This window comes from Atractosteus spatula, chromosome 22, assembly GCF_055471065.1.
Source record: "Atractosteus spatula isolate fAtrSpa1 chromosome 22, fAtrSpa1.hap1, whole genome shotgun sequence".
NCBI lineage: Eukaryota > Metazoa > Chordata > Actinopteri > Semionotiformes > Lepisosteidae > Atractosteus > Atractosteus spatula.
The window spans coordinates 3,004,363-3,018,462 of record NC_142727.1 but is presented as its reverse complement, the minus strand read 5'-3'; the positions used below and the strand labels follow the sequence as shown (position 1 = coordinate 3,018,462).

At 45.3% G+C, this 14,100-nt stretch overlaps 2 protein-coding genes and 1 pseudogene across 2 annotated transcripts; all 3 read left to right on the top strand.

The window, feature by feature from the left end:
* The first annotated feature begins 414 nt into the window (after nt 1-414).
* LOC148816578 (histone H2B) lies at nt 415-837 on the top strand. The gene has a single exon (XM_088939594.1). The coding sequence runs from the start codon at nt 415-417 to the stop codon at nt 787-789; it is 375 nt and encodes a 124-aa protein (XP_088795720.1). The 3' UTR covers nt 790-837.
* A 919-nt stretch (nt 838-1,756) lies between these two features.
* On the top strand, nt 1,757-10,844 carry LOC148816577 (vesicle-associated membrane protein 1-like). The gene is made up of 7 exons (XM_088939592.1): nt 1,757-1,847; nt 2,450-2,533; nt 3,354-3,585; nt 5,636-5,792; nt 6,339-6,497; nt 8,231-8,282; nt 9,602-10,844. Coding segments are annotated over exons 3-7 (387 nt in total). The 5' UTR covers nt 1,757-1,847; nt 2,450-2,533; nt 3,354-3,583; the 3' UTR covers nt 9,619-10,844.
* A 2,166-nt stretch (nt 10,845-13,010) lies between these two features.
* LOC148816576 (histone H1 pseudogene) lies at nt 13,011-13,805 on the top strand (annotated as a pseudogene).
* Nucleotides 13,806-14,100: the final 295 nt, after the last annotated feature.

The following is a 14,100-nucleotide window of genomic DNA, read 5'->3' as shown; positions in this document are numbered from 1 at the left end:
TCGAAAATCGCAATCCAGTCATGAGATCAGATTGAGGTTCAGTTTCTATTTTTTCACGCATGTATTATGGCTTTTAAGAGGCTTTATTTGCAAAGAGCCATCTCATGCTGTTTTGTAGAAAGGGTTAGTGTTCTTGTGCTCAGACTAATTTGAAACCAGTGCCAAAGTCCTTTTGTTCCTGTGTGCGCGGGCTGAGGGGGGAGAGAGGCGCCTGCAGTCAGAGCGAGCGGCTCGGGCACTCAGCCGTTTGAATTTCATTGGCGCAGAGCGCAGCCAATAGGAGAGCAGCTCTTTCGCTGACCAATGAGCCTCATTCTCAGCTGAGCGAGCCGATTTGCATGCAGCCGCTATAAATAGGGGTCTGTAGAACGCATTAATTTTCATAACCGTTTGATCACTGAGGGATTTGTGAAGATGCCTGAACCAGCGAAATCTGCTCCCAAGAAGGGCTCCAAGAAAGCTGTAACGAAGACGGCCGGCAAGGGCACTAAGAAGCGCAAGAGGTCCAGGAAGGAGAGCTACGCCATCTACGTGTACAAGGTGCTGAAGCAGGTGCACCCGGACACCGGCATCTCGTCGAAGGCCATGGGCATCATGAACTCGTTCGTCAACGACATCTTCGAGCGCATCGCCGGCGAGGCCTCCCGCCTGGCGCACTACAACAAGCGCTCCACCATCACCTCCCGGGAGATCCAGACCGCCGTGCGCCTGCTGCTGCCCGGAGAGCTGGCCAAGCACGCCGTGTCCGAGGGCACCAAGGCCGTCACCAAGTACACCAGCTCCAAGTAAACCCGGCCCGCCCGTCCCGGATCTACGAACCCAAAGGCTCTTTTAAGAGCCGCCCACAGAGTCCGTAAAAGAGCAATCATGATTTCTTCATTAATACCGTTTTTTTTCCAGGTTTCAGAGTTCATAAGTAATACTGTTTTATTTGGCTCATGCTTATGATTTCTTAATCGCGCGTAAAATACGTCTAAAATGTTTTCATTTGTTTTTGTGCATTAAGTTTTAATTTAAACATCTATAACTTCAGTGGCAGACCGTTTAAGACGAAACGTGTAAGCGAACGTTACTCCTTTTAGTGAACGTATCTAGATTATATTGAAATTTAACACCGTTATACGTTATACGGTGATGGATTTCAATGAGATCACGACTGTCCAGCTGAGGGAGACACTGCGGAGTGACGCCGGGGTTGAAAACAACCAGCACTGGAGTTCTGCACCCCTGCATCAACGGTTTAGACCGACGTCGACTGGGATCCTCAGATCAGTCCAGCAGGAGTGACAGGCAACCATCTAGCCGTGGCCGGTGTAGTAATTTAGAGATCATCCCCTTTGTTCCTAACTGCTTTATTCAATTCAGGGTCAGTTCCCACTCACACCAGGGGTTTCCAAAGAAGAATTTAGAAAATCTCGGAAATTTAAGAGATGAGACTAATTTTGCTAAATTCAAACTCTAACCATAGTTTTGTTTCATAAAATCATTTTTTTCCCCGCAACGCAATGGGAGGTCAAATGGCATATCGCATGTACATTTCAGTGGAAATAAAGAGAGGGCTGTAAGAGCAAGTACTCATGTTGGAGTTTTTATACGTTCACATACCTCTTAATGGTCCGCTAAGCGGGATACAACATACTGTAAAAGTAGCCATTTCATGTCCTTCCCTGCCATCTATTGGCGGCGCTTTATATGTTTGCGCTTTTTCTCTGCGATTTACGGTAGTGTGGTTTGTAGCAGAAGAGCGTTGGAAGATGGGATTGGAGACAAAATGGCGGCGCCCATATGAGTGGAGCTATTGACTTTCCTACAGATTTTGATTGTTTTTTCTCCGACAGCATTTTCAGGTCTGTTTCTTTGAAGTGTTTAACAAAAAAACAAACAAACGGATGTTGTTATTATTTTTCCTGGAGATATAAATGATAGCAGTAGTTTCAGTTTTATTACTATTGTGCTGTGTAACGTAAAGGGGATTTAAGCTTGTTGAACGAGCTAAACTGTCAGGTACGTATTGGCTAGGGTGTAGTGCTTTTATTCTGCTGATTTACAGATACAGGGAGAGGTCGTTTTGCAGTACTGTGTCTCTTTTTTATTTATGGTCTCAGTGTTGCGATGTGATGGTTAGTGCTTCGAAACTGAAACGTATTAACTGTGTGATAGTAATGTGCTTCATATTGGTTTAATACATACGAAGCAATGTCAGCGACTGCAAAGGTAAATTACATTTGCATAAAAGCACCAGCCTAATAAATTTCTAATTATGTTAAAGTGTAGTGATTAATAATCCATTCAAGTCAGTATTACTGCGCTGTAGTGTTCAGTCGGTGTCTATACCGTGTCCTCTTCCTCACTCTTTAACATTAATGACGTTCTGTAGAGAGCCTGTCAGCCCCAGACCCCACTTCTACTGTTTTCTGCTTTATTAAAGCTGCTGTATTTCTGTCTTCAGGTGTCCGATGGCTTTTCTGGGGAATCTGTTGAGGATGAGTCTGTCGATCTACAAGTTGACAGTCAATGAGAGACTTCCACACAGGTATTGCATTACCTAAGCCCTGTGGCTTTCTCTTGTTATCAAACGTTTCATCTTACGTGTTTACCTGGAACCCTGAACTCTGATGAATTAGATTCATAACCATAAGCTGTAAAAAAAAATTAGCCCAACAATAACATGCAGAGATGAGTTTAAAGATCAGTTAATACATTGTCAGCATCGCACACTTACAGTACTGTAGAAATTATCCAGTACCTGCAATCACAAGCTGAAAAACTGGGTTTTACACCCCTATTTCCAGAGAGGCCCCAGTCCATCCAATTTTATGTGTCATCGACAATCTTGAGCCAACTTGCACACTGCAGTGCCTCTCCTGCGTCCTTTTGGAGAGGGAGAGAGAGAGAGCGCTGCAGCACTGCGAGAGAGAGAGAGAGAAGGGAGGGGAGATAGGTACCTCACCACCGCCTTTCCATGCGGTCCGAGAATACAGAGAGGGAGAGACTTGCGCAAGACTGCGGTACGGTTCCAGCAGAGAGAGACACTCTTGACTTCGAGAGGCGCCGCATCAACCCCCAGAGACGGTAGACAGGACAGAGGAGAAGGGGGGTGGGTGCTGATTGTTTAAAATGTATTTGCATGGGAAAACGCCAAAAAAAGGCAATTTCAAATGGTTCAGCGACTGAAAACTACTGGATTTTTAAAGCACTGCCAATTCTAGCATTTGAATTGGCAGGAGAGGAAGGGATCTATACCATTTTTCAGCTGACTTCGACTTGACTTTCCCGTTGTTGTTGTTTTTTTTTGCTGCACATCAGCCAGGCATCTGCTTTAACGAGGAGGCTGTGTCTGTCTTTCTGAACAGGTGACAGCCGGAGGCGCCTGCGCGTGTCGCGTCAGAAGGAGAGGAGACGCTGAAGTCCAGCCGACGGCTCCACTGCGGCTCCGTGGCCGAAACCACCAACACCCCCTCCTCATCATCATCACCACTTCATCCCGTCCAGAATCTGGACGTTTTCTTTCTCCCATTCTGCCTCTTAAACTTCGTGTCTTCGAGCTTGCACTGAGCCATCCGACAGACGGATCTCAAACGCGATGTAAGTACACTGCTGTCTTGCTTATTTAAAAAAAAACATTTTAATTAGAATATTTCCCTTTTCCAAACTCCGAGAGGTGAATGGATCGATTAATAGAAATACGTTGATGATAATACACACTGTATACTTGCAGTGAACTATGTCCAGCATGTACATTATATGTTACTGAGTCTGTCATCGGACATCAATAGATGTTTGTACAACGTTCCTGTCTCCTGAAATGATTAGATCTGTAACAGTATGTGGCAAACAGATGATAGGGATTTGGGGAGATTCCTTCGGGGCTGGAGTAGTGTAGGGGTGGACCATGTGACCCAGGCTCTCTGGACCAGACTGTTTCAGGGCAGCAATTGAGAGGTCACCTTTCGGTTAAGAAATCCGTGTCACGAAAGCCTACATCTTCTGAAGGAATAGCTTGAGAAATGTCAGTTGGGGGGCTGGGCTGTGTGAGTCCTGTCAGCGCACACGTTACAGATTGGCAACTCCACGGTCCGATTTTTCCCAGAGAACCTTGTGTTGTGTTGTGTGTGTGTGTGGAAGAGCTACCCATACGCCTTTTTGAAGAAAGCCTAACCCCCTTCCTCAAAAAAAAGAAAAGTCAGCCATTTTGGTGCAAAAGTTGAGTTGAGACGGACTCTGGGCTGTCGCTGCTTTCAAAGGGGGGTGGGGGTGGGAGCCCTGCGGTCGATTTAAAGGATACCAGGATCTTCAGGTCTTACACATTCATCTTCAAAGGAGCAGCAGCTCATATAGTTGACCGTGTTACTTTGTCGCACCTAGATACAGCTTTAGAGTTTGCAAAAACAGAGAGATTTAGAGGAACTGGGTTCATCCTCTGCAGAAGTACTGTAACTGTGGAAAGGCCTTACTGGAAGATGTGGGAGAATTGTCACTTGTGAGCTAGTTACTCCTCAAGGACAGGTGGGACAGAGCAGGGAATGCAGCGCTCTCTTGCGTGGAAGCACACAGATTTGAGATTTGCCCTACAACTGACTACAGTGCTCACTGCTAGCAGTATTCCTACAGAGGTTGTTAATTATCCCAGTATGAGGGATAGCAGTAACAGCAGAGGATATAGCAGAAGAAGCAGCAGCAGTGCTTTCAGTGGTCTTATTGGAAAGGATGCATGAAATCACTGTGCTGCTTAGTGAAGTTTTGAAATGAGTTTAATCATAAAGAAGGCCTCTCCTGAGAGTAACAGAAAAGAACAGGGAGAAAATTGTGACCTTCACCTGCTCTGCTCTAAGTGCAGTTATTTTCAGGGTGTGGTTCTGTAGACGTCAGGGCTAAAACAGAACATATTCAACAGCCAAATGTAACAGGTCAAGCATGGTATAGAATATTTTAGGCTCCAGTCACAGAATGCATATGCTAATGTCCAGCTCTCTGAGAAACCCCACAATTCAGCTATAATCTGATTGCCGCTGTAAGTGATGGTTGACCAATAGGTGGCTCTATATCAGTGGACTCAGACTTTCTAATCCGATACTCCTGTATGGTGACCGGGGGCACTGCTGAAGAAGGTGCTGTCCTTCAGATGAGATGTAAAACTGAGGTTCTGACTCATCAAAGATGAGTCATTCAGGATCTCATGGCAGAGGCTGTAAGTGTAGGAATGAAAGCCCAGTGTCCTGGCTAAATTCCAGCTTATATTTTCCAGTCGGCATTTGTAGAATCTGGCCTGCTGTAAGGTTTCTCTTAATTCGACTGTTGAAGCAGTTTCTCTACTCCTTCACCTGATCTGCTGTGTAGTGGGGCATCTGATGCACCCCAAAACATATGGGGTTCCTTTCTGTAACACAGAGCAGTATAACAGTACAATAGACTGTAATACACTAGCACTGTCCATTTATATTATACTTGTTATTATATAATAATAACAGTGTAATACTGTCCAAAACAAAAAAATTAGAAACAATATATAGCTAATACTGTAAATATTTTAGCTATTAATTATTTTTCTTTGTCTTTCTTAGTGCAATGGCAATATACCTGATATGTTTACATAAGGGATATGTTTACTCCTCCTATCGCTCTGTCTCTGACTCAGGTCAGCCCCAGCTGCGGCCCCTGATGCTGCCCCCCCTGCCGGGCCACAAGGAGCCCCAGGAGAAGAAGGAGGGGCCCCTGAGTCTGGCCCTCCCCCTGCCCCTCCCAACCTCTCTAGCAATCGCAGACTGCAGCAGACACAAGCGCAAGTAGAAGAGGTCAGAGAAATCCTAATATAGATCCTAGGGACTCACCCAACACACAGAGATTAATACAGACCCTAATATAGACCCTAACAGAGACACTCCTCACACTGAGAGATTAATATAGACCCTAGAGACACACCTCACACACAGATATTAATACAGACCCTGGAGACACACATCACACACAGAGATTAATATAGACGCTAGAGACACTCCTCACACAGAGAGATTAATACAGACCCTAATATAGACCGTAGAGACACACCTCACACACAGAGATTAATACAGATACTAGTGTAGCATTTTGAAGATTTAGGATGAGTTGTACCCATTAAGACAATAACAATCTTTTAAAGAGCCGAGTGGGTGAAAGCAGCCCCAGGAGGCAACTGTCGAGTTCTTGGATTGAACAGCCTGGCTCTGGTGTCTCTCCTAACAGAGGAATTTTCTGGATGTGTATGCAGATGGTGGTACATGTAATCTTAGGACACAGGTGGGCTGTTAATGCATCCGCAGGATGACTTCTTTGTCTCTCTCTTGCTTATGCCTCTTTCTCAGGTTGTCGACATCGTGCGAGTCAATGTGGACAAGTTCCTGGATCGTGACCAGAAGCTCTCGGAGCTGGATGACCGGGCCGACGCACTGCAGGCCGGCGCTTCGCAGTTTGAGAGCAGCGCCGCCAAACTGAAGAGGAAGTACTGGTGGAAAAACTGCAAGGTGGGCCATGGGCAGGGGTCTGTGAGCTTCGTTAGTTAATGTGCTTCTTATGGCAGCAGCAGGAGGAGCAGAGTTACAGGGTCTTTGTGCGTTAACACAAAGGGCAGCATGACAAATGCAATATTCCCAGTCCTTCTTATTCACAGGGGACATGTTCTTGAATATCTGTGGATAGCAAACACAGTGTACTCTGGGAAAAAGAACATCTTCTATAGCAGATGAATTGCATGGGCACACCTAATGCACAATGCAAGTCAGCATTCTTCCATTCATTTTTAATGATCCAGGACAGAGCCAGAGCCTATCCTAGCAAGCACACGCCACTCTGCCCCCCGCGTGCCAACACAAATATGCAGAATATCAAAAGAACAGTAAACGCACATGTTAACAAAAAATGAACGTATAGGAGGAAAAAAAAACTGTTCAAATATAAAATTGAACCTCTGAGAAAGTTCTAGGAGCTTTGAGAAAGTTCTCTCAGGCCAGGCTGGCTCTGATGCCGCTAGAACACGAAAGCGCAGATGGAGAAAATGCGACTGAGGTGTATCCATGGAAGGGTTATGAGTAGATCATAAGTGACTCTCGTTAATTTGGCTTTATAATTGAATGGACAATCCAGCCTGTTTTAACTGCTAGTATTTGTCTTTGACTTCAAACATGACATTGGGCCTGAGGCAGTTCATGGAACAGCATAATGAAGCAATGCACTCATTACTGTCATTGAGACAAGTTATTTTTTTGCCCCCCACAGCTTCTCTGTCTGGTAGATGAGGAATTGTCAACAAAATGCCCCATCTTCTTCTCTCTCAGTCAGTGTTTATGGACAGGGAATAGAGTAACCACCCTGTAGCCTGATCTGGTCAGATCACAGAAGCTAAGCAAGGCTGGGACTAGTCACTACTGGGAAGGGAAGCTTCTATAGAAAGCCAGGCTACTGTTGGACCAGTAGGTGGTGCTCTTCCTCCTGGCATGCAATTTCTAATCTAAGGGTCTCAAAACCAGTTCCCTCAGGTCAAGCCTTCATTCTTCAAGTTTTAGTTCTAAATCCATGAGTCAGTTAAACCATTAACTTGATTAGTTTCTTAATTTTCTAAATATGGAATTGTTCTTATAGCCTTTTACAGTTGATTCTGTGAGACCTTAATTAAAGGTGTGGTTATGTTTACATGACCTCAGATCCTTGTTAGAATTCTCAAAGTCATGCAGCTATTTAAATAATTAGACCAAATGTGTTACTAAGACTGTGAGTGTAACAGAAAACAGAAGACACTGGCCCCTCCAAGAGTTGGGTTAGGGGCTACTGCTCTAATCCAGTACCTCAGTGTGGTGATTGCTCAGACAGAACCTTAGGAAATGTGACATTACACCAAGACCCTAACTCCTTTGTCATTATTGATCTCATGGCCCTCTTTGAGAAATTAGGGGTGTTGTCCCCCGTGTCTTGACCTGATTCTACTGATGGCTTCTCATCAGCGAGTCTGGCCTCCCTAAAGTTTCCCCTTAATTCAATTGACGGAACAATTTTTCACTGCTCCCCCTTATCTCCTGTGTTGTGGGGCAGCTGTGTGCCCCCCTGGAGGTGGCTGTATTTCAGAGACGGAGTAAGTGTGTCCCCTCCTACCTACAATCTAATTAGCAGCCAGTGTGATGGAAAGCATCATCTAAATCCATGTGATTATTAATGGACGTGACGTCCACTCACTCTTAACCCTCTAACTCCCTCTCTGTCCTAGATGATGATTATGATGGGAGTGATATGTGCCATTGTGGTGGGCATCATTTTTCGTAAGTATAATCTACTGCAGCAAGTCAGCATTACAGTTGGTCTGTGTTCCCCTTGAGCCACAAGAGGGCGCCAGCATGCTTCAAAGAGACAGGCCTCTTGTCCCATTTAATATAGATTTTCCTCTGGGGTATTTCCCCTTTGCAGTCTCTTGCAGAAATCCCCCTGGCACCCAGCTGTCCTCATTACAGCGGGAGTATTTGAGGAGATTCTCTTCCTCCGCTAAGGAGAGTAGGGAGCGCCCCAGCCAGTACCTTTGCTCAGAAGAAGAAAGCTGCTATCGACCGCCCTTGTATTAGGAAGATAGAGACAGAGTTGGGATAACAATCCCTGGTCAGACGTGATCCACTGGGTCAGGGGAGGACTGTTGGATGGGATTTTGCTGTGTGACAGGAAAGGAAACGAGAGACTCTGAAAGCTGAAATCTGTCTCTGCTTCTCTCCCCCGTGTGAGAGTACTGTATTTGTTCCTTTCCTGTTTGATCTCAGAAATATCCTATCCTGACAGTCCCAAACCTGCCCATACAATCCCATTTGGCAAAGATCCTTAGCCATAAAGAAGAACAGCCTTCCTCTCATTTCCCTGGTATAGGTGAGTCAGTAGCAGCTTTCATCTTCTCCTGAGATTAGGTGCAGACTGGGGCTCAAATCTCTGGGAGCCTTATAAATATCTGATACCAGTACCCAGTTCTATGAAGGATGTTGGCACCCTCGTGTGCTAAAGGGAGAACAACAGTCTTTTTTTACTGCTTTGTTGCACTGTCCTCTTTGCTGTGCAAAAGCAGCAGTTGCAATATGTGATTGAGAAACATTTACCCAAAACTGAATGACATTTCCCGATCTTTCGCAGTGATCACTATCTTAAAAATGCAATCCATATGAAATGTTATAGGAGCTCATTGTTCACACTTTCTGTCATTAACCTCATCTGTTCCTCTTCACAATTTTTGTGCTGCGTGATACAGATCTATGGGAATTGACCATTATCTTCAAGGCAGATAGCAGTTATTTCAGTGAGAGATCACTGTGGAATTGTGTTTCCAGATAAAGAGGGGAAACCTGAGTGAAAATACTAGAACAGTGCAGAATGTCTAAGTCTTCTGCAGAGCAATGTATCTATTTAATTCATGTCAGTGTCTAGATTAACTCCATTCCACTGCCTCAGCTTTGAATCTGTAGTGTTCTCTCAGGCTTCCCTCTCTCTGAATGTAGTTGGACTGGACTGTAGTGTCATACAGGCATAGTGTCTCAATGAACCAGTTATTCTCCTGTGCAGCTTGTCTCTCTCATAACCTCTATCTCCACCTCCTTCTCTTCCCAAGTGTACTTCTTCACCTGAGCTGGACTCCAGAAGCCTGGACAGCAAAGAGTGGGAAGAAACGAAGGAAATTAGGAGAGAAGGAAAAGCACTGAAGGCAAATCAGCCCCATATCCTTCTGATTTCAAACACTAGTGTCTTCCATACATTTGTCATCTGCTCAGAAAAACAGATGCTAGTTTACACACATTAATGCCATCTGCTTTGTTCTCTCCAGTTCTCCAGTTCTCCTGTCCTCATGTGTGCTTATTACTGAGGGATTCTCTGTGATCTCCTCTCACTGTGCCTCCTGTCCAGTTGTGTGTATTACTGAGGAATCCCCTGTGATCTATTCTCACTGTGTCTCCTGTCCTCATGTGTGCTTATTACTGAGAGATTCTCTCCTCTCTCCTCTCACTGTACCTCCTTTTCTATTTAGCATATTTTTATGAATATGTAATTGGAAATTGTAGTTGTGCTTATTTTTTAAACATGTGTTTTTGTACTAATGTACTCATTGTCTGTTTATTAATGTAGTCATTGTCTGAGAGACTGCTTGGATATTGGTGTTGCCCAATATATATGGTGATTCCCAGTGACAGAACTTCATTTTCACCAATATCTCCTACACACAATATGTAAATTCACTATATATACACCTGATGTGCACTCATACTGTACTGGAAGAAAACACAGGCATACAGGCACTTGCTGGTGAATGTGTATACACATGGTCTCCAAACACTCATTGTGGATATCATTGTTGGACACACTGTATACACACACACACCTGGAGTCCAGACTCATATTGAACACACTGCATACACACACACACACCTGGAGTCCAGACTGTTATTGGACACACTGTATACATACACACCTGGAGTCCAGACTCTTATTGAACAAACTGCATACACACACACACCTGGAGTCCAGACCCTTACTGGATATCCTGAATATATACACGCCTGGCGTACAGACCTATGTTAAAGACAGTGTGTATACACATCTGGTGTATAGAAATTTCAGAGAAAAAAACATTCCACTGTATAAACTGGGCGTAGTGCTTTATTGTTGTTTAATTTCTGAGCTGTGATTTTGTGGATGTTTGTGCTATTGAGTGGGCCGTGTTGAGTTCATGCTCTCCCACAAATCCCCTCTTTATCCACTCTTTAAAATAAACTAACAAGGATAATATGATCATTATCGATTCAAGCATGTATATTTGTTCTGTACGCTGCGCTTGTACTAATTAAAATCAATATTGCGAATTATACTGTTTGTGTTTTGATTTACTTTAAGCCTCAGAAAACTCAACTCATCCTTTTCCATTCAATCTTGACCTAATTCCCGATTCCACTGCCTGTTCTCTCATTCACAGATATAATGGACTGTAGTCTCCAGTCAGTCAGTGTCAGTGTGCTGTAGTGTCCATTTAGTCAGTGTCCCTGTGCTATAGTTTCCAGTCAGTCAGTCAGTGTCTCTGTGCTGTAGTGTCCAGTCAGTCAGTGTCCCTGTGCTGTAGTGTCCAGTCAGTCAGTCAGTGTCACTGTGCTGTAGTGTCAAGTCAGGCAGTCAGTGTCACTGTGCTGTAGTGTCCAGTCAGTCAGTCATGTGTTAATGTTACAGCTCATACCCACTACCACATGGAGCATTTTAAATAGCAAAGTAAGTACAGGCTATAGGCTACTAAAGTTTACTTTCTTTGACAATGACATGTGTCCTTCAATTAAAGATACTTTTAATTTTTTTAATTTTAAAGATTTGGACACAATTCTCTGTTTATAATTCACAAGAAATGTTACAAACTTCATGAGCCTGGTCAGTAGTCCTTCCATTGGGGTTCACTGTAATTACAGATCTGAGAAAATGTTTCTTCAGCTTTGCAGGAGTTTCAAGCTTCCTCATCTATAGAATTCCAACTTTCCTTCCAAAACATGCAGACGGGTGTGTTATGTCACACATATAGGAGCTGTTTCACCTCAACCTTTCACTGCCAGTGTCCCGGAGCAGGCAGTTTTACAAGCAAATGTGTCACTGAGTTCTGCTCAAGGCATAATCATTGACACACAATCCAAACCTGTACCCTGGTACAGTACATCTATCTGTCTTCTCACGGCTTTATCCAGTGCAGGGCCGCAGGGGGAGCGGGAACCTATTCCAGCCAGCAACACTCGCACGGCAGGATACGCCCTGGATGGGACACCAGTTCATCACAGGGCAGAAACTCACAACAGGGCCAATGTGCTCAGAAGCCAGTTAACCAACAAACATGCCTTTGGACTGTAGAAGGAAACCGAAGCACCAGGAGGAAATCCACATGAACATGGAGAGGACATACGAACTCCACTCAGACAGCACCCCAGGAATTGAATTCTAGGCACTGTGCCATCAGAGACCACAAATTGCTGGGCGAGCACTGACTGTTGTGTGCTCTGTTGTCTGATTTTGAGCACCTCTGCTAAAACAACCCTACAGATTATGTTAAAGCGCGTTTTAAAGAAGAGAGGGTTGGCTCTGTATTCTGGGTCTTTTGTTGGGGTTTCTGTGTATCTGTGAGAATTATGAGGTAGATCAAAGAGATCTTCAGGGTGTGTGTATTTGCCGGTGAAAAGGCACTTTCAAAGATGACGTAGAGAATTCCACATTGAAACAGCGGGATCTGAAAAAAAAAAATCCAGAATAAGCTTTTCAGCTTTTAGGCTTTTACGGAAGATGGTTAAGCTCAAGCGCATTTTAAAGAAGAGTGGGTTGGCTCTGTATTCCGGGTTTTTTGTTCGGGTTTCTTTGTATTTGTGAGGATTATTAACATGAGACCATAAATCAAAACCATAGAATGTGCTTGTACAGCACCTTAAGAAAGCGTAAAACTGGAAATTCTCCGAATATCACGGGGATAAATCTGGCTAGTTTGACAAAACTTCTCCGTCTCCTACTTAAAAACAGCGATTCCGGGAGTGTGTTAATGACACTGAACATAGAGCAAAATAAACAATCAGTTTTACATAATTCAGAATTCATTCTTATTGTGGTACATGACCGTCGGCCTCGGCTGTATTATTTACACGTTGTTTTGATCTTTACTGACGGTTTAAGTACATTTATTTTAGAAATAGACGACAAAGTGCCGGGCGAGCACCGCCTTTCGTGAGCTCTGTTGTTGGGGTTTGAGCAATTCTGTCAAAATTACCGAACAGAAACAGCTGTAACTCAACTGCATATTAAAGACCAGGGGGTCTCCTCTGCATTTTGCATCTTTTGTACTCGTTTCGGTGTATCTGTGAGGATTACGGGGCAGTTTTGTGCGCGGAGAAAACACAAGTGCGAGCGGGCTGTGCGGAGCGGAGCTGCAGCAGCAGCGGTTGAGTCTCCACGGTTCTCATGCGGCCTTGAAGTCCCGCCTGCGCGCGGAGCCGCAGACAGTCCGACAGCAGACAGAGACGCAGCGATGGCAGAAGAAGTCGCTCCGGCCCCCGCCGCCGCGCCGGCCAAGGCGCCCAAGAAGAAGAGCGCCGCCAAGCCCAAGAAAGCGGGCCCCAGCGTGGGAGAGCTCATCCTGAAGGCCGTGTCCGCCTCCAAGGAGCGCAGCGGCGTGTCCCTGGCCGCCCTGAAGAAGTCCCTGGCGGCCGGCGGCTACGACGTGGAGAAGAACAACTCCCGCGTCAAGCTGGCCATCAAGAGCCTGGTGACCAAGGGCACCCTGGTGCAGACCAAGGGCACCGGCGCCTCGGGCTCCTTCAAGCTCAACAAGAAGCAGGCGGAGACCAAGACCAAGCCCGTGAAGAAAGCCGCCGCCGCCGCCAAAGCCAAGAAGCCGGCGGCCAAGAAACCCGCAGCGGCTAAGAAGCCAGCGGCCGCCAAGAAGCCCAAGAAGGCGGCGCCCAAGAAGCCGGCGGCCGCCAAGAAGTCGCCCAAGAAAGCCGCGAAGCCCGCAGCGGCCAAGAAGGCGACCAAGAGCCCCAAGAAGGCCAAGAAGCCCGCGGCGCCTAAGAAGGCAAAGAGCCCGAAGAAAGCCAAGGCAGCGAAGCCCAAGGTGGCCAAACCCAAGACGGCCAAAGCTAAGAAAGCGGCTCCCAAGAAGAAGTGAGCGATCGACCCCCGAGTTAATTTCCTACAAACCCAAAGGCTCTTCTAAGAGCCACCAGCCCTTCCGAGAGAGAGCGCAGACTTTCCCTTTTCACCGCCTGAAAGCGCCGGTTCGCTCGATAGGGGGGGAGAAATATTGTACACAATGGGGGGTATTGAGTTTTAGAGGACAAAGTATTGTTTTCTTAAAAGTGAAGCTGAAATGCGTTATTTTGTCGAACTGGGTAAAATGTACAGATGTAAATATTGTAAATGATACTGTAGATATTGGGTGCATAGAGGTGGTGTTGCAGAATTATAAGGAGGCCTTTCCGTTCAGAAATAAACTTTCTAATCTTCAACGAACAGCGTTGTGACTCCTTGCATCTACACTAACAATGATTGTAAGTTGAGGCTACAATCAAATGTAGTTGTACATTTTAACATTGCACGTGTGTG